The 26,329-nt window shown below is 39.7% G+C and overlaps 1 protein-coding gene across 1 annotated transcript; it reads right to left on the bottom strand.

Moving 5' to 3' along the window:
- Positions 1–15,939: 15,939 nt before the first annotated feature.
- LOC101424232 (large ribosomal subunit protein uL23-like) lies at positions 15,940–16,278 on the bottom strand. Its single transcript, XM_071211965.1, has one exon. The coding sequence runs from the start codon at positions 16,276–16,278 to the stop codon at positions 15,940–15,942; it is 339 nt and encodes a 112-aa protein (XP_071068066.1).
- Positions 16,279–26,329: the final 10,051 nt, after the last annotated feature.

The raw sequence follows: 26,329 nt of genomic DNA, 5'->3' as shown, positions 1-26,329 counted from the left end.
TTCAATGCATAGTACCCCTTTGATAAGTGCCTGAATTAATGAATTAAACACTCAGATTTATGAAATAGGACCATAGAATTTTTTCATGCTGTAAAAGAAAAAATTATATCTTGCTATTTAAAAGCAATTTGAGGATATTAGATTTTTTAAATCATTTTATGAAATTCTATAATTTTGGGTAATAGGTGAGTGTAGTGGGGCATAACAGAGATGCTATGGAAGTAAGATTGTAATTTGTGAGCAAGTGTTTAATAAATTATAAAGTGTTATTTACCTATGAGTAATCATAATCATTAGTGCCCCCAAAATTGATGAACTATACTTGAAGTCACTGTTACAAATAGCTATAAGAACTTGAAAGGAACAAAAATGTGGTCTACAAGATTGTAATCTCTGGCTAGAAGTTTGGCTAGATTATCTTTAAGGTTCCTTTCTATCTTTAGATTCTATGAAAATATAAGCAGAAATTCAGTAGTAACAAAAATATTAAAAAACTGCAGCTCTTTCCTGCTCCTGTCAGATGCCTTGAACACATATTTGTCCTGTAAATTAACTGATGAGAGTTTTGGGTCAGGCATGTTAGAAATTGCTTCTATAATGATGTCTGATGTTAGGTAGTTAAGTATCGCTTTTGTAGTGTGAGAGAGTCAGGGCTTTCCTTTTCTGACATACCATGACCATTTAAAATGAGTCTACTTTCTGATGATATACTTTGTAAAAGTATCTATTTTATCACCTAATTAATCAAGTGTGATAGAAAACCTAAATGAAATATTCTTTCAGAAGAAAATCACTTTAAAGATAGTTAAAAGGGCAGCTGAAATGGACATTTGCAAGTCATATCTATGGGCAAATAAAAGGTGAGCCTTTTCTCTGCTGTTTTTCCTTTATAAAAATGTATTGATACTGAAAGTCATAAAAACTATCCATGACTTACGGAATTTTCATCACCTCAAATTCTTTTCTCCCATTAGCATGGTGACTGATGGCAAGCGAGAAACTCTGGCATTTCAAGAGGTATTATATCAATGATATGGCCTGTCCTGGGCCTTTTATTAAAAGTCTCACTGTTCCTTTCCAGACACTCCCTAGTTAGCTTCAGGCTCTGTCCGTGATTGTATTTAGCCACCTGGGAAGTGTCTTTGGAAAGATGCTGGCTCAGCGTAACAAGGTAGTATCCTGACTGCCTTTTGGCTGAGAGCTTTATTTTTAACTCTACTCCCTATTGCAGATGATTGTTGAAGTCAGATTATAGTGAGAAGAGTGTGGTTTAATTCTAAGATTTTTTTTCTCTGTTTGGTGGAGTTCAGAACCATTTTCCTCATCTGTTACTAGAAGAAAGAAATAAAATAATAGACTTCCTTGGAAAATGTTATGTGCATAATACTAAAGATTTGACATATATAGTCTTGTCTGTAGTTTGTGGAGGAGAAACTCTAATCTTTTCTACAGGTCTTCTCCCACTCAATGACATAATAAATAAAATAATACAAAATAAAATATAAAATAAAATGAAATTAGCAATTCAATGGAGCTCTTCAGAGTGACATAGACGTTATAAATATGTACAAATGACAAAGTCTTGCCCACTAAGAGCACATAACTAGCTATAATATGAGGCAGGATGAAATAAAGGCCAGGTGGGAGTATTCATAATATGTTTTGAGAACACAGAGAACTTATTGAGAGGATCAGGGAATGCTTCTTAGAAACAGTAGTGTTTGAGTTGGGCCTTTAAAGATGAGAAAGGTTTTATACTCAAAGAATCAGCTGGAGGGTATTTCACAGTGAGTGAATTATATAGAAGAAGACAGGAATCCTGAAAATGCTTGTTGAATTGCTGGGGTGGCAAGTAGATCAGTTTGCTTAGTGTAGGCTACATAGTTGGGTGTGATAGGAGACAAAGTTAGTGAGAGAGTTTGGGATAGGTCAATGTGCATCTTGAATTTGCTGAATTAGGGAACTTTACAGTAGTAGAACTCTCCCATAGGGTTTTAAATCAGTTGAAATATTTTTTTTTGCTTCTTAAAAAATATCACACATCTTTTCTTGGAATGACTTTAGAGTCATCTCAGTTTCAGAAGCAATACATTTTGGTAAAGCTGAACTCTCATTTGGAAGACATTATGTCATTTGTCTTATGAAGACAAGTTATTTTTAAAATGGTTCAAATGAGATACAACACACGGAGAGGCTTTAAAAAGGGTAATATTTATTTGAAATGGGAGATTCTTTTATTCTGAAGCAAACCTTTGACCTTTGCATTATAATATCTACACATATTTGAAACTTAGCATTTCTTTTCCTTACTCCATGCCCTCCACCTGCATTTTAAAAGTAAACACAATATAATAACATTACAGGAAGTATGGAAACAGAGGAAAGCACACCCATGATTCCCTTCATTTTCTAGGGCTACTGCCATAATTCTGCCCCTGAGTTCGGACAAACTGGACTTTGGTCATTTATCCTGCTCAGCATTCATTCCCTTTTCTTTCTTGAGTAGCACTCTGAATTTTCTTGGGGAAACGAACTACTCTCAGACCATGTGGTTTAGATGGAACTGATCTATAGCTGCATCAAGGAGGATACAAATGAACAATTGTGTCTACATTGACTATAGTGATTCGTTTAGGGTTAGGCATGTGTTCAAGCTAGGCCACCCAGAGTCACAGATATAATTCTGAGTCTTTTGTTGGAACTTCTGGATAGGAATCATATTTTTCTCTGGAGTTGCTGAGAAAATAAACCCCAAACTGCTGGTAGCCATCTTGCTATCATTTAGGTAATAATAGAGCCAACTGGGAGGAAAGCAGAACCAGGAGACAGAGAGAGACAGCTCTCTGGAAGTTGAAATTATAATGATGAATATTTTAGTTATGTTCACCAGTAATTCTCTCTTTCTCTCTCTTTTTTTTGCTTTGGCCACTTTGAACTGTGTTTTTGCCACTGGCTAATGTATAGAGAAATACTCAACATCTTAGGTATGAACTTAGATGAGGCTGAAGTACTCTGGGAAGTCATAATATTGGAGCTGGAAATTATAATACACAATGAAGAATGACAATGATTGATTTGTTATATTGGGCCTAGCTCTTTCCATTATTCTCTGGAGATTGTGCTAAGCAGCATGCTTTCCCCTAATTGGCTCAAAGAAAGAGTACTTACAGGTATCCTCCATGCCACTTCCTGTGTGGAGGAGATGTGGCCACACCACCTTTCAACTGTTTGCCCAGGCTGAGACATGATGAATAGGGCACTTTTGTTTACAGCAGTTCTGAGGACACAGGGAAGACTGGAGATGTAGTCGTTTTGGTGCATTTTGAGAAGATGAAGTGCAGATCATGTTACATGCTGCATTTTCTTCTCTTTGTTGGCATCTGGAATATTTCCTGATAAGAACTGGCTGAAATGAATATCAAGGGCAGCCTGAAAAGACAACCTCTGAGCCTTAAATAGAATTGGAGTAGGATACCTGTTGTGAGCTTTTGGGACCAAAAGGCAGAATCCCTCCCTGTCCAGCCCAGCTGTCTTTCTGCACTATTTCTCAGGTAGCAGCCACCCAGGCACTGGGTCCTGTCCCCCTAATTGTGGGGCCTTTGCTGGAAGCCTGTGTGTGGTAACCAGGCTGGTCTGCAACACACTGGAGGAGAAAGCAGAAGTGAGAGGGGACAGATTTTCCAAGCTAGCTTGAGCTCTAACGCCCTTCATGCCCCTGCCTCTGATATTGCTTTTGCCGTCGAGCTGTGATGGTAATCATGAACTCGGCGGGCGTATCACAGCTCCACTTACAATGCAGATGGTTGATACCCAAGACGATGCAGAAAATTGTGCATCGTCCATGGGAAAACAGATCTTACAAATCCTTCAGAGACAGCAGGACATGCCCCCTATGCCCAAGCTGTTTTAATATCAGCACATTCCAAACTGGTTAGACAGCAAAGGATCAAAGGCAGCCATTAAGTCACAATAAAAGGTCAGCCTGCTAGATATTGGAGCAGCTTTGTATTTTTAAACTGAATATACCTCCTTCTTCCACTTACTTTTCCTCTTACCTATTCCTGAATCCCAAACCAAATGTTACTACTCTAGTAAGTCCTAGTTAAACAGAGTGTTTCTCCTTTTTTTTTTTTTTTGCATGTTATTATTCATTCTGCCTTTATGAGAAACTTACATTAAGGCAAATTAATAGCAATCAAGCAGTCTGGTATAGGGAAAGGATTACTGGACTGGGACTCTGGAGACTTGTGTTTTCTCCTTACCTTTGTATTTAAACTATGGATTTTGGCTTCTTATTCCATAAAATGACATACTAAGTTCAGGGTTTTAAGTATTTCTGCTGTTGTAACAAATCATCATAAATTTAGTGGCTTAAACACGAATTTATTATCTTATAGTTCTAGAGTTCAGAATTCTGAAATCTGTTTCACTAGGCTAAAATCAAGGTTTCAGTAGGGCTAAGTTCTATTCCTGAAACTCCAGTGGAGAATCCAAGCCACTACATTCCTTGGCTTGTGGCCCTCTCCTTCCTTCTTCAGAGTCAGGGATGATGGGTCCAGTCCTTCTCATGTCCCATCTCCCTAAGTTACACTTTTGCCTTCCTCTTCCACGTTTAAGGATACATGTGATTAGATTGGGCCCACATTGATAGTACAAGATAATCTTCTCATCTCAAGATCCTTAACCTTAATCATATCTGCCAAGTCTCTTGCCCTGTAAGGTAACCTATTCACAGATTTTGGGGATTAGGGTGTGGACATTTTTTTGGGGGGGGAGGGGGTTCATTATTCTGCCTACAGTCAGTGAATCCCCCAAAGTCTCTATCAATATAGAATTTTGTTTGTTGAAGCTTCTTATGTACCCAGCACTGACCTGAAACTCAGGAATATAATCTAAATCCTATCCAGATTTAACCTAGTCTCTGATAACCAAGGGCTGCAAAACTGGTAACCAACAGGCTAAATTTGGCTCACAGTCATATACACTGGCCTACATGCTTTAAAATTTTATATTCAATTGAAAAATTTAAGTTAGATTTTACATAAAATCACTGTGGCTTCTCTCTATATTATATATTGTGTTTGGTTTTTGGGTTCAGTAGAATGCATGAACAAAAGCAACAAAATAAAAAGAGGAGAATATAACACCACTGGGCCTGTTATTTTACATGGTAACAATTGTAGGAACTGAGTGGTGCTTATTGGTTTTCTCTATAGACAGGATATTTGTACCCGCTTATTTATATTACCTGCTTGACCCCTGTGTGAGTATTTGAATTTTCAACACCTGTACTTTCCCATCTATGATTTCACCCGAACATAAAAATTGATCTTCAGCCTTATGACCTAGAAGTACTGCAAGTTCGAGTCATTAATTATGCTTTCTGCATGAATTATTGAGCTAGACAGATTACTGTATTTTATGTTTTTTCTTTTTTTGAAAACAGTATGTATGTTATGACATTTGAGAAAATTGTCTGACTAATCACAACTACATTCCATCCTTTGAATATTCCTGTTAATTGAGGTTTTCAGTTTTATTTGCTTCATTCTGTTTATTAAAGAAATAAAATGGTAATTTTGTTTTTAGGTAGTAAATCATGAGTAGTTTTTCTACCTTTCTTTTAAAAAATGTATTTTCCAACAATTGTAAGTACAAGCAGTACCATTATAATCTGAAAAAATAATTGAAGTTATTTAAAAAATGTCCTTTTGCCACTCGACTTTTTTGTTACCACTACTGAACTCCAGGCAAAGAGAGTTGGATGGACAATTATTCATTGTTTGGTATTTTGAGACTGCAATTCCCTTCCTAGCTTTTTTTCAGAGCTGTTTATAACCCAAAAGACAAGGTGCTGAGATGTATTGATAGACAAAAATAAGTAAAAACCAGGGAAGCAGAGTTGGCCCAACAGATAGGGCGTCCGCCTACCAAATGGGAGGTCCATGGTTCAAACCCCGGGCCTCATTGACCCGTGTGGAGCTGGCCCACGTGTAGTGTTGATGCACGCAAGGAGTGCAGTGCCATGCAGGGGTGTCCTCCCATAGGGTAGCCCCATGTGCAAGGAGTGCGTCCCATAAGGAGAGTTGCCTAGTGTGAAAAAAGTGCAGCCTGCCCGGGAATGGCACCGCACACACAGAGAGCTGACACAGCAAGATGACGCAACAAAAACGAGACACAGATTCCCAGTGCCACTGACAAGAATACAAGCAGACGCAGAAGAACACACAGTGAATGGACAGAGAGCAGACAACTGGGGGGAGGAGGTGGGGAAGGGGAAAGAAATAAATAAAAAATAAATCTAACAAAAAAAACCCAAACCACAATCCAAAAAAGCCACACATCCTATATCTGAAACAATATTACTTTTGTTGAAAAGGCAGAAACATGTAAATAATTCACATTTGAAATTTTCATACAGTTTTTAATGGCCATATTGTCTTATACAATGCAGTCTTCTCAAAAGCTCACTGTTTTTGCCTTATCTAATATACAGGTCTAATAATGTGCTACTAGTTTAAATTAAAATGGCAATGGCCATAGAAGTATAGGAGAAAAGCTTTGCTAAAGTTAAGCAAGGTTCATCCTCAAATGTATGGTCCCCATTTGAAAGGAAAAACAGAGAAAGTGAAGCGAGAATTAATTACACAAATTGAGCTTATGCTTAACTCAAATGCTTTTTACAACACCTTTTTTCTTTTCTTGCATGGCAACTCAACAAATGAAATTCAGCTAACTTTTTTTTTTTTTCCCCGAAGGCAGAAAGTTTATTGGGTAGCTTTCCAATTAGAGGGGGGCTGAAGAATAGACTTCATCCTTCCCCTGGAGGGCAGTGGGTACATCAATAGGTGGGGAAACGAGTACAGCCTTTGGCCTAATGGCCAGGGGTAAGTGGACTAGGAGGTCTTGGAATGCAGGAGGGGTTGATGGTGCCTGGGCCCAGACAGGGTAAAGGCCCTTATCTGCTGCACTTTTTTTATTCTTGGGAGGGGATGTCCTGCCTCCTAGCCTGTAGGCTATGACTTAATCAGTTATGGTTGGAGGCTGCCTTCTTTGATTTATGTCATGGGGGAGTTGAGTCATGGTCAGTCTTATGACCTGTTAATTCTTGCAAACCTTGAAAGTGGGACCCTTGAACATTCCTAACTCTTTGTTTATATCTATATATGATGAAGGACCTGAGTAATGGGAGTACTGGGCAGAATGGGAGGTTGAGGGGATTTGGACGCTGACTCAATCTGGCTACTTCCTGCTCCTCTTCTGTCCTGCGTGGTGGGTTTTAGCTTCTGGTCCCGCAGAGGTTAGTATTGTTCTTGCAGCAAAAAGACACTGTTCACATATTCCTGAGTTGTTGACTGTATGATTTGTTGTATGAATCGGGCAAGAAACTCCAATCTTGATGATAACCCTTGGTTCAGACTTACTGATAGAGAGATGTGGGGCCGACTCGAACGAGGGGCCCGTCAGTCTTCCTACGTTAATCCAAGGAGGTACCTCCCAGATTCGATGTCTGCTCTTGGATGGCCATTTGGCTGTGGCAGGGGGGAGATTCCTTACCAATTGATCAGCCCAGCCTGGGTTTTCAGTACCAAATATTAGAGAAAAATAGCACTCACTGGGACATGGAGACTGGCTATAGCAGGCAGAAAGTTTATTGGGAAGCTCTCCCAATGGAGGGGGTCTGAAGAAAGACTTCAGCCTTAGCTAAATTTTTAATAATTGAAAATCCTTATGGACAAAGCAATATCATGAAGTCTAACTGATGATAAATTGTATTGAAAGTTAGATGATCTAAGTCAAATGCTCCCCAATTCCAATTGTTCTTCTTTCAGAAGAATGATGAGTTGATGGAGAACTTGGCATTTTATATAAGAATATAACTGTGAACGTTTTTGTTTTAGATTTATTTGTTTTTACACTTAAAAAAAAACAAGTATAACTTCAGATTGCCTACTTACTGATTCACCAAGTCAAGGAGCTTACAGGTTTTCTTCTTGGAGGTAGAGTTCCTTGCTTTGCTCCTATTTCCCACCATACCTGGTGAAAGAATTGATTTTCTTTTTCATTGACGGGGTTGGCTGGGTGCATATAACAAATTGGGAAGAAAGTGGTTTGATGGAAACTGCTTGAGGTTGTAACTTTCAATTTTCCTAGTTCTTGTTCTCTCCCTGAGACCTTTGAGTTCTTTGTACCTATAAAAAAGGCAAAAAGGCAGGCTGGTAATGAGCTTGGCTGCCTTCATTCCCCACTCCTGCCACTCAGGGTTTTATTTTTCAATATGAAAGTTCAGCAGGTTCAAAGGGTGAATCTATTTAGGGATTATTTTATTTTTGTATTTTTGGATAATAGGTAACATGGGCAGGTTGTACGAATGTTTTTAAACAGTTCACGGAGTCTCTGTGTGTATGTGTTTAAAGGGGAATCTAAAAACTCCTGCAGGAATATTATTTGTTAGTTTCTTATTGACTTTTCAGGGGAATGATTATTCTAGAAATGATACTTAGCTAGCTGAATAAGGAAAGGACATAGTTCAAACATTTAACTCTATCTCCAATTTGCAGACACTGTATATCTTGTAGGAAATAAGAATGTTTCTCAAAAACTGTTGCTAATTTTTCAGGTAAAACAGCCTAAATTACCCTTTCCTTTCTTTATTTTGGTTAGTGGGGGGAATGCAAATGAGGATTATAGGATGGAAACTATCATAGTATATATTATATTTGGTTTTGGGGTTCAGTGTAATGCATAGTTCATAGCAGATTGAAGTGCTCTTTAGATTTGGTTTGCTGAATATCAAAGACAAACGACACCACATTCTGCTAGAGAATAGAAAGTTAATTTTTCCCTGTTAATTTTGCATGTCAGTTCATTAAGAAAACACCTGAGTTTCAAATGGCTTCAGGTGTATCAGCAGAAGCCACTCAGTGAGAAGGGAAAGACAAGGGGAGGAAGCCTTGAAAGATGGTCTGCACATGAGGTGTCATGGCCCCTGGTGGTCTCTGTGTTCCCCATGACCTTATGTCAGGTCTCTTTGAATCCACTGATTCAAAGTGGGGCATTGGGAGCATCTGGTTCTCCCCCACACCACATGTAGCTCGGAGAATGTGTTGCTTTCACAGACCCCTTCTCTACCAATACCATCTCTGCCTCTGTCTATAATTGCCCTCTTTCTCTACCCTGTGCATACTCCATAAGATTGCATCCTCCTAGGATTCCAGGAGACAGCAGGAAAAATTCCTTCTACTCTTGAATCTTCAAAGTGTAACTAATGAAAGGGTATTTCTAATGCCCATTCTCCCAGGGATGAAATTCCAGGTATGTGGGAAAGTGTGGGGAGCACATGGCAGAAGCCTTTACTTATATCTAACTCCTCCTTTTTCTCCTTACTGCAGCCTAGGAAGGTTTTGAGGACCTTCCTTTATAGTGGGAAATTACTCTTGCCTCATGTCCTCTATCTTTTTTAGTCTACTTCTTACAGTGAAAAAAAAAAAATCAGTCAGGCTCTGGATCTTAATATAAAGAGAAACGTCTAGAATTTAGAAAATCTTTTTTCTCCTTAAGTGTATGGCTCTTGTAGTTAAGAACCATGCTTTCATAACTACCATCACTTTTTATGATGTAAAAAGTTTCTTTTCAAGTCTAGGATGAGCGGTATCTTCTTTGTTTTCAGGTTGGTTATGCCTCCCTCTGAATCAATGGATACCTGTGAATATCTAGAGGGTCACAGGGGCAATAAGATTTACTCAGGATGAAGAATTTATCAGGCAGTATTCAAATGATTATTCCATTAAAATAGTAATAGTAATACCAAAAGTCATACTAATGCCACCACCATGACCTTACATTTGTGTAGTAATTTATATCTTTTTTTTTTTATGTTTTTTTAAAAGATTTATTTATTTATTTAATTTCCCCCCCCTCCCCTGGTTGTCTGTTCTTGGTGTCTATTTGCTGCGTCTTGTTTCTTTTGTCCGCTTCTGTTGTCGTCAGCGGCACGGGAAGTGTGGGCGGAGCCATTCCTGGGCAGGCTGCTCTTTCTTTTCACGCCGGGCGGCTTTCCTCACGGGCGCACTCCTTGCGCGTGGGGCTCCCCCACGCGGGGGACACCCTTGCATGGCAAGGCACTCCTTGCGCGCATCAGCGCTGCTGCATGGCCAGCTCCACACGGGTCAAGGAGGCCCGGGGTTTGAACTGCGGACCTCCCATATGGTAGACGGACGCCCTAACCACTGGGCCAAAGTCCGTTTCCCATAATTTATATCTTACAAACCATTTTCTGGTAAAATATGTAATTCATTCTACAACTTTGCAAGTTAGCTTTTTAATTTATTTTTAAAAAGATTTATTATTTATTTATTTCTCTTCCCATCCCCCCTCCCCCACCCCTGTTGTCTGTTCTCTGTGTCTACTCCCTGTGTATTCTTCTGTGTCCACCTGCATTCTTGTCAGGTGGCACTGTGAATCTGTCTTTGTTGTGTCATCTTGCTGCATCAGCTCTCTGTGTATGTGGCGCCATTCCTGGGTGGGCAGCACTTTTTGCACAGTGTGGCTCTCCTTGTGGGGTGTACTCCTTGCACATGGGGCTCCCCTATGCGGGGGACACCCTTGTGTGGCATGGCACTCCTTGTGTGCAGCAGCACTACATGTGGGCCAGCTCACCACATGGGCCAGGAGGCCCTGGATATGCAACCCTGGACCTCCTATATAGTAGGCAGATGCTCTGTCAGGTGAGCCACATCTGCTTCCCAAGTTAGCTTTTTTAAATTCCCATTTTCTGTGTGGGGATTAAGACTCAGATCAAGGGACTATCCAAGGTTTTAGATTCTAGACTGGAACCAAGGGATTCTGATTCCAAATACTCTTTCCACTTCATCAAAGTCTTTGTTTCATTATCAATGGGCCTTTTAGGGACTTGCCTTGGTGATTAGCTTTACTTGCTTGGTGCTCTTCTATGTCTAGTCCACCATTGCTGTTTCCTTCAGTTTTTGACAGCCTCCTTCTGTCTATGTTGAAACTTCTTCCTCTAAGTTTAGTCTGGATGTCAGCTGCATGCTCCAACTCATATCTTGATATGTCACTAATAAACCTAAGTGAGCCACATGCCCCAGCAAGCAGTCCATTTCTTCAGTTGGGCTTCTTAACCAGTCTAATGCCCCTCCTCTGCCTGTTTACTGTAGTAGATTGTAATCAGATTTCCTGAATGATTAATGATCCCTACCATGTTACAAAATCCTCAGTTTTGACTTCAGAGCCTAATACTTGTGTCTAACAGCTTTACAAAGTACTTTTTTTTTTTTTTGGTATTTTGGGGCCTTCTGATTTCAGTCTAGTGTAAGAGCTAAGGAGTTGAATTAATTATTTTTGTTATTCTTGTGTATAGCAAGAACATATTAGTTCAGACTAGGCTGGGCCAAATGTGGAAATTGTGGAACACATGTTCCCAAGTACTATTATCTTTCATGCAGTGGAAGTTGCATAGTGACTTTGATCCCAGTTCTCCTGCTGATTCATTGTTTCACCATCTGGGCAGTGGGGCAGTGCAAGAATATATGCCTCCTTTGTCATGGATTATCATATTGTTTTTTTGTTTGTTTTAGGAGGTACTGGGGATTGAACCCAGGAACTCATACATGGGAAGCAGGCACTCAACCACTTGAGCTATATTCGCTCCCCTGTCATACTGTTTTATTAGTTGCATGGAATCTGTTTAGGTAGCGGGATGGAAATTAATAAAACATGGAGTTAACTCATGAATATGCCTTGACACAAATTTCCCATGATATGTACTTAAAGCTGCATAGTTCTTAGGGACCCATGAACCCCCAAAAAACTGCTTGAACCTAATGTAAAACAAATTAAGAAAATATGTAGTAATTAAAAAATGGAACCACAACCTATGTAATTAGTGCTGTACTTGCTCAGGTTTCTCTTATTCTTACATCATAAGGAAACATAATTATAAAAATTTAGGATAGCTTATGGAGAGCTGACAACTCAATGACTTCTCTTGGTGGCTTCTGAAATATCTTTTAAAAAAAAGACATCAGGAAAGAGAAAAATATAAAGCTCAGATCACAATTGACAAGAGAAAATGAGTGGTGAGTGACTCTGGAAGTTTCTGATGAATCAATCCCCTAATCACAAAGTCCTATACCAAGGCCAGTTTTTACTGAAACTGTAGCTAAAGAAATAAAAATTTAATTACTTCAGTGGACAAAGTAACAAAAGGTTGTAGGGTATGGGAAAAAGTATCTTAAGAGTTCTCTATCACAGAAACAAAGGCATATGTCTTCAGCAGAAATAATATAAACCAGCAACTGGCTCCCACTCTTTTCCAGAAGAAATCTGATAATTACCAAAAATTTTAGTAGACTTCAGAAAGATAGATTAAGCTCTGCCAACTAAGAAAACAGATCAAGGTTTTAGTAAATTAGTTATCACGATTATTTCATTCTTATAAGAGGTAAGGAATTGAAGTAGACTGTGAATGAGAGCTAGACTGTCACTTGGAGTAGTTAGAATAAAGTAGTTAAAAATATTTCGATCCTTTGGTACACTGTGTTTTCCATTTTTCTTCCTTAGTCTTTCTATGCATCTTTCCTTTTCTGTTTCATTTTTAAATTTGAAGGACAAAATTGTAATTATTATAGTTACATACCCAATATTGTGTATGTGGTAGGCACTCAATAAATATTTGTTAAATTGAATGAATGACTGAATCAATCAGTCACTATGATGAAAGCACAGAGATTATGTTATTGAAATTCCTTATATAGTTTTACATTTGTTACCGTTGTTTGTTGACTGGCTAGACTTCGGGCAAAAATTGATTGAGGTGATGGAGCTTTCAGAGCCAAATTAGGGTTTGATATTTAATAGTGACAGTTTGTGACAAAGGGTTGGATTTACTGCTAAAAAGTAGGTAGATAGCCACCTTATTACCTCTATAATTAAACGTTAAAAAAAAATCCCTTATCTTTTAAATATCTTTCTGAAACCTTCTGCTTCCACCAGGGCCAGTTTAGGCAATGCCGTCACTCACCTGAAATTACCAGTGAGTTATGCTTAATCTGCATTTGAAACCATTTATGCAAACATGGAGGCAGCTTAATTATTAAGTTTTAGAAGCAGCAGGGATTTTGTGTTGGTATAATACAGCTGGTTCTTTTGCCTTTTTTCCACTTGAACACATGGTATGATTTTGATAGAAAAAACTCTGAGCGCCAGTTAGCTACTTGGACTACTGAGGCTATCTTGGCCAAAAGAAAAGTTGAAGACCAATGAATCTTTTTTTTTTTCTCTTCCCCTCCCCTTCTCCTGCCCTGCTGTTTTTGCTGTTTTTGCTGTCTGCCCTGCTGTGTGTTTGTGCTGTTTTTGCTGTGTGATCTTCTGTATCTATTTATCTTTGTGTCTTCTCGTCTCATCTTTCTCCTCTAGGATTCACTGAGATTTGATCCTAGGGACCTCTGATGTGGAGAGAGGTTCCCTGTCAATTGCACCACCTCAGTTCTTGGTCTCTGCTGTGCTTCACCTTGACGCTCTCCTTTGTCTCTCTTTTATTGTGTCATCATCTTGCTGTGTGACTCACTTGCGCGGACACTCGGCTTGCTGTGCAGACACTCGGCTTGCCACTTGGGCACTGGCTTGCTGTACAGGCACTTGCTCACCATGCGGGCACTCACGTGGGCTCTCAGCTCGCCATGCAGGCACTCGCGCAGGCACTCAGTTCGCTGCGTGGGCACCCACATGGGCACTTGGCTCTCTGTGCGAGCACTTGGCTCACCACGTGAGCTCTCGGCTTGCCACGCAGGCACTGGCTTGCTGCGCAGGCATGCTTTCTTTTCTTCTTTTATTCAGCAGGAGGCCCCAGGGATTGAACCTGGGTCCTCCCATATGGTAGGCAGAGGCCTTAATCACTTGAGCCATATCTGCTTCCCCACCAATGAATCTTTTGAGTTATTTCCCAGATAACCGTGCTAAGATAGTGACCAGATTCTTTCAAGCAATAGGCACCCACTTTTAGACTGAGAATATTGTTCAATCATAAAAACATATGAAGAAAGAAAAGATGCATCACATAAAATCAAGGAAAAGGATCCTGAGTATACATGGAAAAGGCTACCATGTCTTTGTAATGTGCACATGGAACAGAAACCAGCAGTATACCATACTGGGCAAAAGTGACATTTGTTGGTAGATATAAAAGACAAGAGGTACAAAATGAGCATTTATTTTGCTGCGATCCACATTCTTTTGTCTATTCTCCCATTTAATCCTTATAATATCTTTGGGAAGTGTGAATTATTAACCTTATTTATCTTGTATAAGTAAGGAAACTGAGGCACACCGAGAGTAAGTAACTGACCTAAGTTCAAACTGTTGATAATAGAGGTAGGATTTGATTCTGTGGCGATTCCTCATCCTTCCTTCTGATGCATCTCACAAAATGAATGTTTTCCAGTTAATGCTCTGTTCTTTGTAGGTTTTCCTTGACTTTTCTTGTTTCTCTGTTAGATATCCTTGGAAGGTTGAGCGCTCTCTTTCTAATGTCATCACATACAGGATATGTCCAGTGGCTACCCATATACATGCTTGTCCTTCTGCACTCAGTCAGGAATGTACAACCGAGGTTGAAGTTGGGTTTATCACCACTCTGTTGCTAGTGTCAATCCATTCAATCCTTGCCTTTTCCTTCCAGTGCCTGTTGAAATCCTGCATTCTGCACTCTTAAGGTTTGGTCCCTGGCTTCTATTACCAGTGTCTTTCAGCCTGGATTCTGGTTCTTTGTTCCTCTCAGTGTCTGGGTCCCTGAATTCTAACTGAACTTTTTGCTTATTTCCTGTACCTCCTGCCCCATATGCTTATGCTACCCACAGAGCGCAGTGACGCTTTGATGCTTACCTGCTCTTTTTCACGTGTGCTGATCTCCCACATCTTTAACTTGGACTGCTCACTTCACTTTACGTTGCTGAGCCTCTTGGATGTCAGTTCTCAGACTTTTCCTGCCATGGTACATAAGACAGGTGTTATTCCTATGCATATTACCCTTCCACAGTACACCCAGACTTGAACAAAATCCAAAGTAGATAAACACATACTTTTTATTTGTTTGACATAGGTGTCATCAATATATTTTGCTGGGATATCAGTAATAGAATTTGCCAGTTTTATAATCTCAAAATTTTTAATTTTTACAGGAAAATCAGTTAACATGACTAATCTGATTTTTAATCTTTATTTTAGGAGTTTGTGCTCTATTAGGTAATGAAGCAGGCAAGTACATAGCAATGATAAACATGAAGTGTTTTTAATTGTTAAGATTTTAAGGCTTATCATTTCAAGATTTTAAAGATGTTATATTGGAAGCACACTTGAGCTACATCCACTATCCTGCTTGCTTACTTTATTATTAAATATGCCCAAGTAAGAGAAAAAAGGAAAAAAACAAAAGTAAAACTTATAGATCACATGTGGGAATGATAATTTAAAAAATTGTTTCAACTATCAATGGTGTATTAGTGATAAAAGGTCAATGAAGCTTTTGGCACAAATAAAATAATCTGTGGGCTGTGCATCCTTAACATTCCAGTACACTAATTGCTCATTTCTTTTTCATTCAAGAAAAGAAAGTATTTCATAATGAATATGAATGAGAGTGAAATTATTACAGGAATATCCACAAGCATGTCAATTAGCCACTAACTTCAGCACTTTGGTGCTTTTACTACTATTAAACTCCAGTTACTTTTTATACTTAACTGTGGATTGACACATTAGTACATCTCAATACTGTGGTTAAGCACACCATTCTAGACCTTGATGCTGAAACACACAGGTTTTGCTAGAACTTTCCAGTGTTTCCAAACTCTTGTCCTTGCCTCTTCTTTTTTTTTTTTTGGTTGCAAAACTTATATTTAGAATTAGCCAGCTGGACTCAGTTTAGATGATCCCAATTTTGTTGGCAACATCCAAAGCATCGTAGGCAGGAGCCAGTTGAACATATGTCTTCTTCTCTCCGTCAGGCCTGATCAGGGTGGTGGCCTTGACCCCATCAGTGTCATAGAGCTTCTTCACAACTTGCTTGATCTGGTGCTTGTTGGCCTTGACATCAACAATGAACACAAGTGTGTTGTTGTCTTCAGTCATCTTCATGGCTGACTCAGTGGTCAGGTGGAACTTGATGGCATAGTGGTCAAGCTTGTTTCTCCTGGGGGCGCTTTTCCGAGGATATCTGGGCTGTCTCTTGAGACAAGTGTCATAGGCCTCTGGAAGGTGCATGATGTGCGGATCTTCTTTTTTTTTTGTGGTTGTGGATGCCTTTCAGTACTGCTTTCTTGACTTTCAAAGCTTTTGCTTTGGCTTCGGTTCTGGGAGGGGCAGGTGCTTCCTTCTTTGCTTTCAGCGCCATCTTTGTGAAAAGGATCCGCCTCTTCTAATCTGTATTATCCTTTTCATTAACCAAAACCTTCTTGTATACCATATTGGAAAAGGATGAGAAAAACGAGGCCCAAAACTCATTATTTTTTATTAATTCCTCTCAGGCAGTATTGATCAGGTTAGGATTCATCAAGAGTCTCTTGCTGCTTTTGGTCATCAATATTGTCTTATAGAAATAAGGTCAAGGAAATAAAGCAGTCTTTTGAAGTTAGAACTTTAAAAGAAAGTTTTGCAGTTGTGGGCGTATACACTAAGCCTCTTACACAGTGGGGCCTAACAGGGCTTGGCATCCCAACACATTATGGTCCGAGGGATCTTTCAAAATACAAATTAGGTCTTTTCACTTCTCTGCTCAAAAGTTTTCAATGACTCCCACTACTCTCAGGGTAAATACAGAAGTTCTTAACATAGTCTTCCCATTTACTCTCATCTTGTACCTCATCCCTCTTTACTCTCTGTTCCCTGGACATACTCTCCTCTTTTCAGTTCTTTTTATGTTACCGTCTGTGGCACAAAACTGTCCCCCTGTTCTGATCCCTCTACCTGATCCTTCTACTCTTTTCTCCCCACCCCTTTGACCTATTAAATCCTATCCATCTCTCAATTCTCAGCTCAGGAAAGTCTTCACCAAACACTTTGTTCCAGGTCAGCCTCCAATTAAACATTCTCATAATTCCTGAATCTTGCTTTTTATTGTCATCAAGGTTTTCATTGTATGTCTAAGTATATGATTCTGTGGTTGCTTCCCCCTCTTGGTGTGAGCTTTAAGCAGGCAAGTCTTTGTCTGATTCTGTTTCTCACTGTTTCGAATGCTTGGCACATAGTCTGCTCTCAATGAATAAATGAATGAACAGATAAAGCATAAAACTAGCTGGGGTACCTTTGAGAGCTTGTTTGGTAAATCCAGCTTGGAAGCACAGCAGTGGGTAAACATAAGCCAAAGAATGGCCCTTGTTTATCTGAGATCATTGTTTCTCATTGAGGATACAGATTGAGGAGAGCTGCACCTAGAGTCTCAGAGAAGCGTTTGCTTGTCTAGGCAGCCAGGTAAGTCTGTCCATCAGTATGATCACCCTCTTATCCAGGGATGCCGGTCCTCTTGAATTGCTGTTGGCTAAACAATTTATTGTTACTAAAATGAGGATTATGTTGTTATAAGATGCGTTTTGTTTGGTTAGCTCTTTGTAGCTCTGATATGATCTCATTTTATTAAATAAAATAAAAAAGGAAACTGTCTCATATTGGTTATGAGACTTACCCAGGTCATCCCCAAAATAAGCAATTCATGGAACCTAAACTTGGGCTTTCAGACTTCAATCCAGGACCTTTTCCGTCAATCAAGCTGTTGATTTTCTACTTGGACATAGTATCTGGGAAGAAAGGATCAGCAAAATTTTCCTTAGGTAGCTCCTTAGTCTGTAATGAAGCTAAATGACAGAAATCAAGATAGTCTGGATATAGTAAAAGTTTATATCATAGGACTTCAGAAGTTTAAGTTCTTCTCCTCTCTGCTGAGATATTATGTTATACAGAGAGATTTAAATATATCTTAATTTTAATTTGTATCTTAATTTTAATATATTGTATACTTTGAGATAAAGGTGTATTTGTCTTTCCTTCTCAGTACTTCACCATTGCCATGGAAACCGCCTCGAGGATGAGTAGGTATCACAGGGAAGGATGCAGGGATTTCGGGCAGCTTTGAGTGAAAAGAAGGGAGGGAAATGGCACTGTCATTTTCTAGCAATGTTGATTTAAAAAGATCTGATATGCACACATTTAAAACATATCAGCAGATAGACTCCTTTGCTTCCTATTCCAACCTTCCACTGCCATAAGGTCCTCTAAGAATGCCTAGAGAAGGGCCTGGGGGGACCCTCTATAAACACTTAGTGGTAACACATCCAGTTTTATGGTATACCTCTTAAATGCAACAGAACATCATAAGCATTTTGCCTAACTATAATTTTAATAATCGTATACTTTTTGTAGAGTTGTGTAATAATTAATTTAGCCATTTACTAATTGGTTGTCTATGAAGGTTTTCTAGGCCCTATTTTCTTCTTACTTCGCACACTCTTCGTTTTTGATCTTCCCTTCAATATTGTGATGACTCCCAAATCTATCTCTCTAGCCTAGTCTTTTACAGATATGTCAAACTTACTAAGTTTGCTTTTGAAACTGTACTATTCTTTCCCTCCATAATTTGTTAATCTTCCTTCTTACAATGATTGGCACCACCATCAAACAACTGCTAGAACAAGAAGCTTGGGTTATCAATCTTGACTCTTCCATCTCCTTTATTCCTCCCCACCCCCAATCTCCTCAGTCATCAACTCCTGTTGATAAAATTCCCTATGTTTTTTAAAAATCATTCTACCCACTTTTCTCTCTCTCTGCCACTGTTGCCCTTGTCCAGACTACTGTTTTTACTCAACTGGATTACTACAAAAGCTTTTTGTCTGGTTTTTCTGCCTCCAGTGTTACTCTCTTCAAATTCATTCACTATTCTGTAGTCAGAGTGAATAAAGTTGAGTAGAAATTTAATCAATATCACTCTCCTACTTAAATCTCTATATTATAGGTGTTTGTGTATGTATATATACGTATATTATACATATACATATGCATATGCATATACGTACACATATATATTTACATGTAAACCCTTGATGACATAGTCTGTAGACTTCATTAGCCTTATCTCTTGCTAGAAGAATTTCGTTGTTTTTAACTCTGCTATGTTCTCTTTTCTTTGTCATACAGGCAATTCCTCTGCCTGGAATATTCCCCGTACTGTATTGGTAACTCAGTTCCATCTTTTGCGTCTCAGTGTGCCTTAGATATTTCTTTCTCCATGAATCCATCCTTGATCTTTTAAGTCTGAAATAGTCCCCATTCCTGGAGCTCCCAGGGCAGTTTTGACTTCCTTCATCAGAGCACATATCATGCTGTATAGTAATTTTTGTTTACACATCTGATGCCACTAGGCTGTGAGTTATGTATAAATATATATGAATATACACAAATATTCATATACACGTTTGTTGAGTGAATATGTGATTGCACATGAGAAATGGAAAGACTCCATCAACATATACATAGGTGTTAACAAAGGTTGTGGGAGGAAAAAAAATTAAAAGCAAGAACATGAAAGAAAACATTTAAGACCAGAGAGTCAATTTTCCAATTGTTGCTTCTACTTAAAAGTGAAAAAATTTATAATAATTCACAGATTCTATTTGACTTTTGATAAATCAATTATTTTCTCTGTCTGTTAACTTATTCACCTTTTTAAAAAAATATTTATTCATTTATTTATTTCTCCCCCTGCCCGGTTGTCTGTTCTGTGTCAATTTGCTGCGTCTGCTTTGTCCACTTCTGTTGTTGTCAGCGGTACGGAAATCTGTGTCTCTTTTGTTGCGTCATCTTGTTGTGTCAGCTCTGTGTGTGTGCAGTGCCATTCCTGGGCAGGCTGCACTTTCTTTTGCGCTGGGCGGCTCTCCTTACAGGGTGCACTCCTTGAGCGTGGGGCTCCCTTATGCGGGGGACACCCCTGTGTGGCACAGCACTCCTTGAGCGCATCAGCACTGCGCATGGGCCAGCTCCCACACGGGTCAAGGAGGCCTGGGGTTTGAACCGCAGATCTCCCATGTGGTAGATGGACGCCCTAACCACTGGGCCAAGTCCGCTTCCCTTATTCACTTTTAAATTATAAATATTTCATGATAAAAATCATACATGTAGTTCAAGTCCTGAATTTTACAAAGTGAGAAAATAGAGGTTCAGAGAGGTTAAGCGACTTGTTTGAGATCTCAGCTCTCTTGACTCTCAGTTACAGCGTATGAATTGAACATCCACAAAATGGCTAGCATTGTGCATCCTGAACAAAATTATCCAAGGCCAGTAGGTAATCACTTCAGTACATATGGGACAGTAATGAAGAACGGAGTTAATAACTAATCTTGCAGTTGCCTTATCCCTGGAGAAAACCAGTAATTGTTGGGGCACCTCTGGGTCCAAATGAACATTTATTGGAATGTCAGTGGAAAGCTGATGCTTTTATTTTGGGTAGGAAACAATATCGCCCTGCTTTTCCCACATACCCTTCTTTCTGGGACTTGTTTATTATTGACTTCAGTCTCATAACTCATGTCCTAACCTAATTCACACAGAACTTAGGGACTTCTTTGAGAAACTTCTATAACAGCATTTTATGGCTACTCATGTATGCCTAAACAATTTTTGTTGACTCAAACATTTTGAAACTGCTTTGTGATATTTTAAGACCTTGCTGAATTGAATAATTTATTTTAAACAATTCAATTTTTTTGGTTATGTTAGTAGAATAGAGTAGCCTTTTGTATATGCTAAACATCCACATAGCAGATTAAATTGGCACTTTAAAAAAATAGTTTAGGAATAACTGACTGAAAGTGTCTAGGCTGACTACTTCTCCCATGGAATTGAGAGAAGAGCCTGTGAAAATTTTGTTTTAAAAAATGAAAATGGATTATAAAATAATAAGAAAATTGCTCACTCTGGGTAAAAAACAAAAAGCTTGTTTTCCCTACAAGAAGTTTTGTTACTATAACTTACACCTCATTGTTTAGTGAAATAGATGAATTGGAGGTAAATAATTTTGAAACACATCAATTCCCACTGATGTGATGGGCCATAATAGCATCCCTCATGAAGCCTGTTTTAGTTTCTTGGGCTGCTCAAGCAAATGCCATGTAATGAGTTGGCTTAAACAATGGGAATTTATTTTGCATGGTTTTGAGGCTTAAAGTCCAAATCAAGCTATCATCAAGATGATGCTTTCTTCCCAAAGACTGGTGTTCTGGGGCTGGCTACCAGTGATTCTTTGTCCTGGGTTTCTCTGTCATGTAGCAATGTGTATGATGGCCTTTCCTGGCCTATCCATTCTCTTCTGGGTTGCAGTGATTTTAAGATTCAGGCTGCTCCCTATGTCTGGATTTCACTCCACCTATAAAGGATTCCAGTAAGGATTAAGACTCATCCTTATTGAGGTGGTCTACACCTTAACTGAAGTAACCTCATCAAAAGTTCCTACTTACAATGGGTTCACACCTACATGAATGGATTAGGTTTAAGAACATGTTTTTCTGGGGTACATATATCACCAAACCATTATAGTAAAAAGAAAGGGAAAACTTGGGTCATAGCTGAAGACCTGGCAGAAAACATGCCTGATAGACAACATGACTGGCAGACCACATGGCCAAGAGACCCTGCTTGGAAAACGCCTGAGGGAAAGGCTGCCAGAAAGATCCTGTGAGACCCTGGCCACGAGATCCCATTTAGAACTCTTTCTGGGATCAAGGGGAAGCCCCCGATAACCTTCTGTGATGGTTAGACTAATGTGTCAACTTGGCCAGGTAATTGTGCCTAGTTGTTTGGTCAAGCAAGCACTGTGCTAATTGTAATACAAGGGCATTTATGAACTTTAGTCACCAGGGTGTTTACTGCATAGATAGCTGATTATATCTACATCAATCAGGGAGACAGCTCAGCAATAAGTGACGCATGATTTCAGCATTCAGAGAAAATTTCCCAGCTTGTCTTTGGACAGCCAGCATCTCCCAGAAACTCATCAAGGACCTTCATTGGACTTTCATTGGACTTTCATTGGAGCCCCTAGTTTGCAGCCTGCCTGCGGAACCTGGACTTGTGCATCCCCACAGTCACATTAGAGACTCTTAGAAAATCTCATACTATTGACAGAGATCTCCTGTTAATTCTGTTTTCCTAGAGAACCCTGACTAATACACCTTCAAACAAAAGGCCTCATAATTGGCCCCCTGAGAGCTAACAGATAGGGCAACCAAGCAGAACAAACAGCGGGGGTCCCCTCCCCAGCATTATGAAGGGGGAGGAGGTAAGACTTTAAAAAGGCCTGACATGGGGCCCCTTGTGCTTGACTCACCCTGCAGCATGCCCACAATTGGTGTCTCAGACTGTACTGGTTTTCTTCTCTTGTTTCTTTTTCTTTTTTAAGATTTATTTATTTATTTTCCCCCCTTCCCCTCCTCCTGCCCTGCTGTTTTTGCTGTCTGTGTTGTCTCTTCTCCTTTTCTCTCCTCTAGGATTCACTGGGATTTGATTCTAGAGACCTCTGATGTGGAGAGAGGTTTCCTGTCAATTGCACCACCTCAGTTCCTGGTTTCTGCTGAGCTTCACCTTGACTCTTCCCTTGTCTCTCTTTTGATGTGTCATCATCTTGCTGTGTGACTCACTTGCGCGGGGCACTGGCTCACCACGTGGGTACCCATGCAGGTACTGGCTTGCCGCATAGTCATGCTTTCTCTTCTTTTTCACCAGGAGGCAACAGGAATTGAACCCAGGTCCTCCCATATGGTAGGCAGAAGCTTTATCACTGAGCCACATCTGCTTCCCCTCTTGTTTCTTAATAAACTCCTTTGTCCCTTGCCTACCCTATGGCATGTCCATAAGTTCTTTTATACAACATAAGCCAAGAACCTAAAAGCCTAGAACCAAGAGCTTTCTGCTAACATTAAATCCATGCTAACCTTCCAGTTTCTCTAAGTCTTTAGATCGCCTCATCTCTGATATACCAGGGCAGTTCTTTCATTTCTACTTCAGTTAATGTAGGTCACCTTTTGCTTCAGCCAACCACCCAAGAATGGATAGAGTTGTTTCTAACCCCTTGAACCCTGCTTAGTGGGCCCATATCTATAAATCTAGCCTGATCTAACTTTATATTCCTTCCACTATTATCCCATACCATTAATATCCATATACCACTCATATTTCCCTGGTTTTTGTTTGTATAAATTGGAAAAATTATGCAGTTCTTTGGGAGTATAGCACACTCCTCATGTATCACACTCTGTACCTCACCTTTTGGAGCCTTTTGAGACTTGAGTCAGTTATAAGTCTGGAAGAAAAGAAGGGTGGTGGGGATGTGAGTCATTAGAGGAATTAGTAGTGTCTTGCAAGCCAGCTACCTCAGGGCATTCCATTACAGTTCTATCTGGTAAAACACGGTAAATCTCTTCAGATGGAAGGATGAGGCTGTTTCCTTAGGGGAGGTAGTTACAGGTTTATCAGGCAGAGCAGAGTTGATCTCATCAGGTAGAGGCCATGTTACTTTTTCCTCAGGGCAGACCTTTATAGGTTTATCTGTAATTCCTCTACTTGCACAATGCAACTCTGGGTGTGGTTTTCAGAAATCTCAAATCTGAGGCTATGATAAGAGTTTCTTTCAGGACACACATAGAAACTTTCATGTCCTTCATGCAGTGCTTGAACTGGGAATTTGAGGCCTTGAGCTCATCCTTTTTTTTTTAAGATTTATTTATTTCTCACCCCCCCTCCCCCCATTGTCTGCTCTCTGTGCCCATTTGCTGTGTGTTCCTCTGCATCCGCTTGCACTATCTGGTGGCATTGAGAAGCTGCGTCTCTTTTTTGTTGCATCATCTTGCTGCATCTGCTCTTCTTGTGTGCAGCACCATTCCTGGGTGGCTACACTTTTTTTATGTAGGGCACACACCTTGCGCGTGGGGCATCCCTACATGGGGGCGCCCCTGTGTGGCATGGCACTGAGCATGGGCCAGCTCACCACACATGTCAGGAGGCCCTGGAGATTGAATCCTGGACCCTCCATATGGTAGACAGATGCTCTGTCAGTTGAGCCACGTGCGCTTCCCTCATCCTTTTCTTTAACAACTGTATCCAACATATTTAGGAATAACCAGACAACAACAATATACTTTACAACGCCACAAAACTCTATTAAGATATCAAATACACTGTCCTCTAGAGCCTTACCTCTTGTAAGCGTTTGATTAGTAGTATCCAATGGTGATATTTTGCATATCTCTATTGCCAGTTCATGCCATCGACTATCAGTACTTTTTTGATTATTGGAAATAGTCCTTAGTGCCTTTGAATCTAATCAGATTAGATAACCAATTCCAAAAACACCAGTACCAACTTAGAAATCTCATCCCTAAGATTGTGTTTCTCAAGAACCACTCTCAGTAACAAAATCTGTTTCAAGGTTCTCCAGAGATACAGAACCGACAGTATGCACACACACACACGCACACGTATGTGCATATACTAAGAGATTTAATATAGGAATAGGCTCACATGACCTTGGGGATTGCTGAGTCTGAATTTCGTAGGGTAGTTGCAATTTGGGATCTCCAATGAAAGCATTGGATGAATTTCCTGGGAGAAACTGGCTGGTTGCCCAGGAGAAACTGGCTAGGATGAAGTAGAGATAGAAATTCTTCTTTCTGATTGTTGAAATCATCTGTTGTCCCTTCATGGCCTTCCTTCAACTGATTAGATGAAGTGTCCTTTGTGTATTGCTGAGGACAAACTCTCACTAATGATTTAAATCTATGAAATACCCTCATAGTAACAATCAGGCCAAACGAACAATGGGACACCATAACCTAGTCAAATTGATGCTTGAAATTAACCTTAACAGTTATACTGCACTCCTCTTCCTCAATTCCTTGTAATAAACTCATTCTCACATCTCAACACTGGGGGGTGGTCAGCTATTAACAAGTTAGCTCTGTAGTTGGTTCTAGGGTGGAAGGTTTTGCTTTTTGCCATTCTCTGGCATGGTGAACTGTTTGGGAATATCTGTTAGCTGATTGGCTTCTCTAGAAATAGGTGGCTCTTTTTGTTAATATTTTTATCTCTTTTAGAAATCTTTTGTGGACATGGGATTATTAAACCCTATAATTCAAATGTAATTCCCCTTACATCACAGACTCTTTTTAAAGATAAGTTAATAATTGGGTACTCAAGTCACATTTGTAATGCTCTTGGAAAGTTTTCTATCTAACAAGACAAAATAACATGGAAAATCCTTGGAAAATGAAGATTCTTTTAGTATTATTAATAATCTTCAACTAATTTATCTATTTAGAAAGTCTGATTTTCACACAATATATTTTCTTGGAGCAAATCAAATCATGTTATAATAATATGGGCAATAGTAGCTATAATTTATTAAATACTTACTATGTGCTAGGAACTATGCCAAATGCCAAATACTGTATATGAATTATTTCATGGAATCCTCACAGCAACCCCAGGAGGAAGGTAATTTCACAGATGAGGGAACTAAGGCTCAGGGAGGTTAAATAATTTGACTCAAATTACCCAGTTAGTTAGGAGTAGAGCCAGAACTCTTAGGAGAAAAAACATGACCAAGACAAGCTGTGGATTTTTCTCTTTTTGCTTTTGGAGCTGTGGACATTTAAGAGAAAGGTGGATTGTCAAGAGCTCGCCAAAGGATTTCTCAGTAATGAAGTGCATGTAGCCAGATGCTTGATTATTATGGAGGATGATTGGCATGGTGCTGTGGGAAAACCACAAAAGAGTGAAGGAAGGAAGGTTTCTCCTAAGTCCTTACCTTAGACCAACTGGTAAGAAATTGGACATACAGTGTGTTCATTTGTTCAGCATTTTACTTCTCGTCTGTATGTCCCTTACTTGTTTGACTTCACTTGGATTTCATTTTCATTCCTAAGCGCTAGTTATTGTCTTGATTTAAATTGCTTTATGGGAAGCAGTGTGGCTCAACTGATAGAGCATCTGCCTACCACATAGGAGGTCTAGGGTTTGGTACCCAGGGCCTCCTGACCCGTGTGGTGAGCTGGCCCACGTGCAGTGCTGCCGCATGCAAGGAGTGTCATGCCTCGCAGGGGTGTCCCCTGTGTAGGGGTGCCCCATACTTAAGGAGTGTACCCCACAAGGAGAGCTGCCCTGTGTGAAAAAAGCTCAGCCCACCCAGGAGTGGCACCGTACACACGGAGAGCTGACACAGCAAGATGATGCAAAAACAGCAACAAAAAAGTGACAGTTTCCTGGTGCTACATGA

The sequence above is a fragment of the Dasypus novemcinctus genome, chromosome 26 (genome assembly GCF_030445035.2).
Source record: "Dasypus novemcinctus isolate mDasNov1 chromosome 26, mDasNov1.1.hap2, whole genome shotgun sequence".
NCBI lineage: Eukaryota > Metazoa > Chordata > Mammalia > Cingulata > Dasypodidae > Dasypus > Dasypus novemcinctus.
The sequence above is the reverse complement of the archived record's forward strand: the minus strand, read 5'-3'. Positions and strand labels throughout refer to the sequence as shown.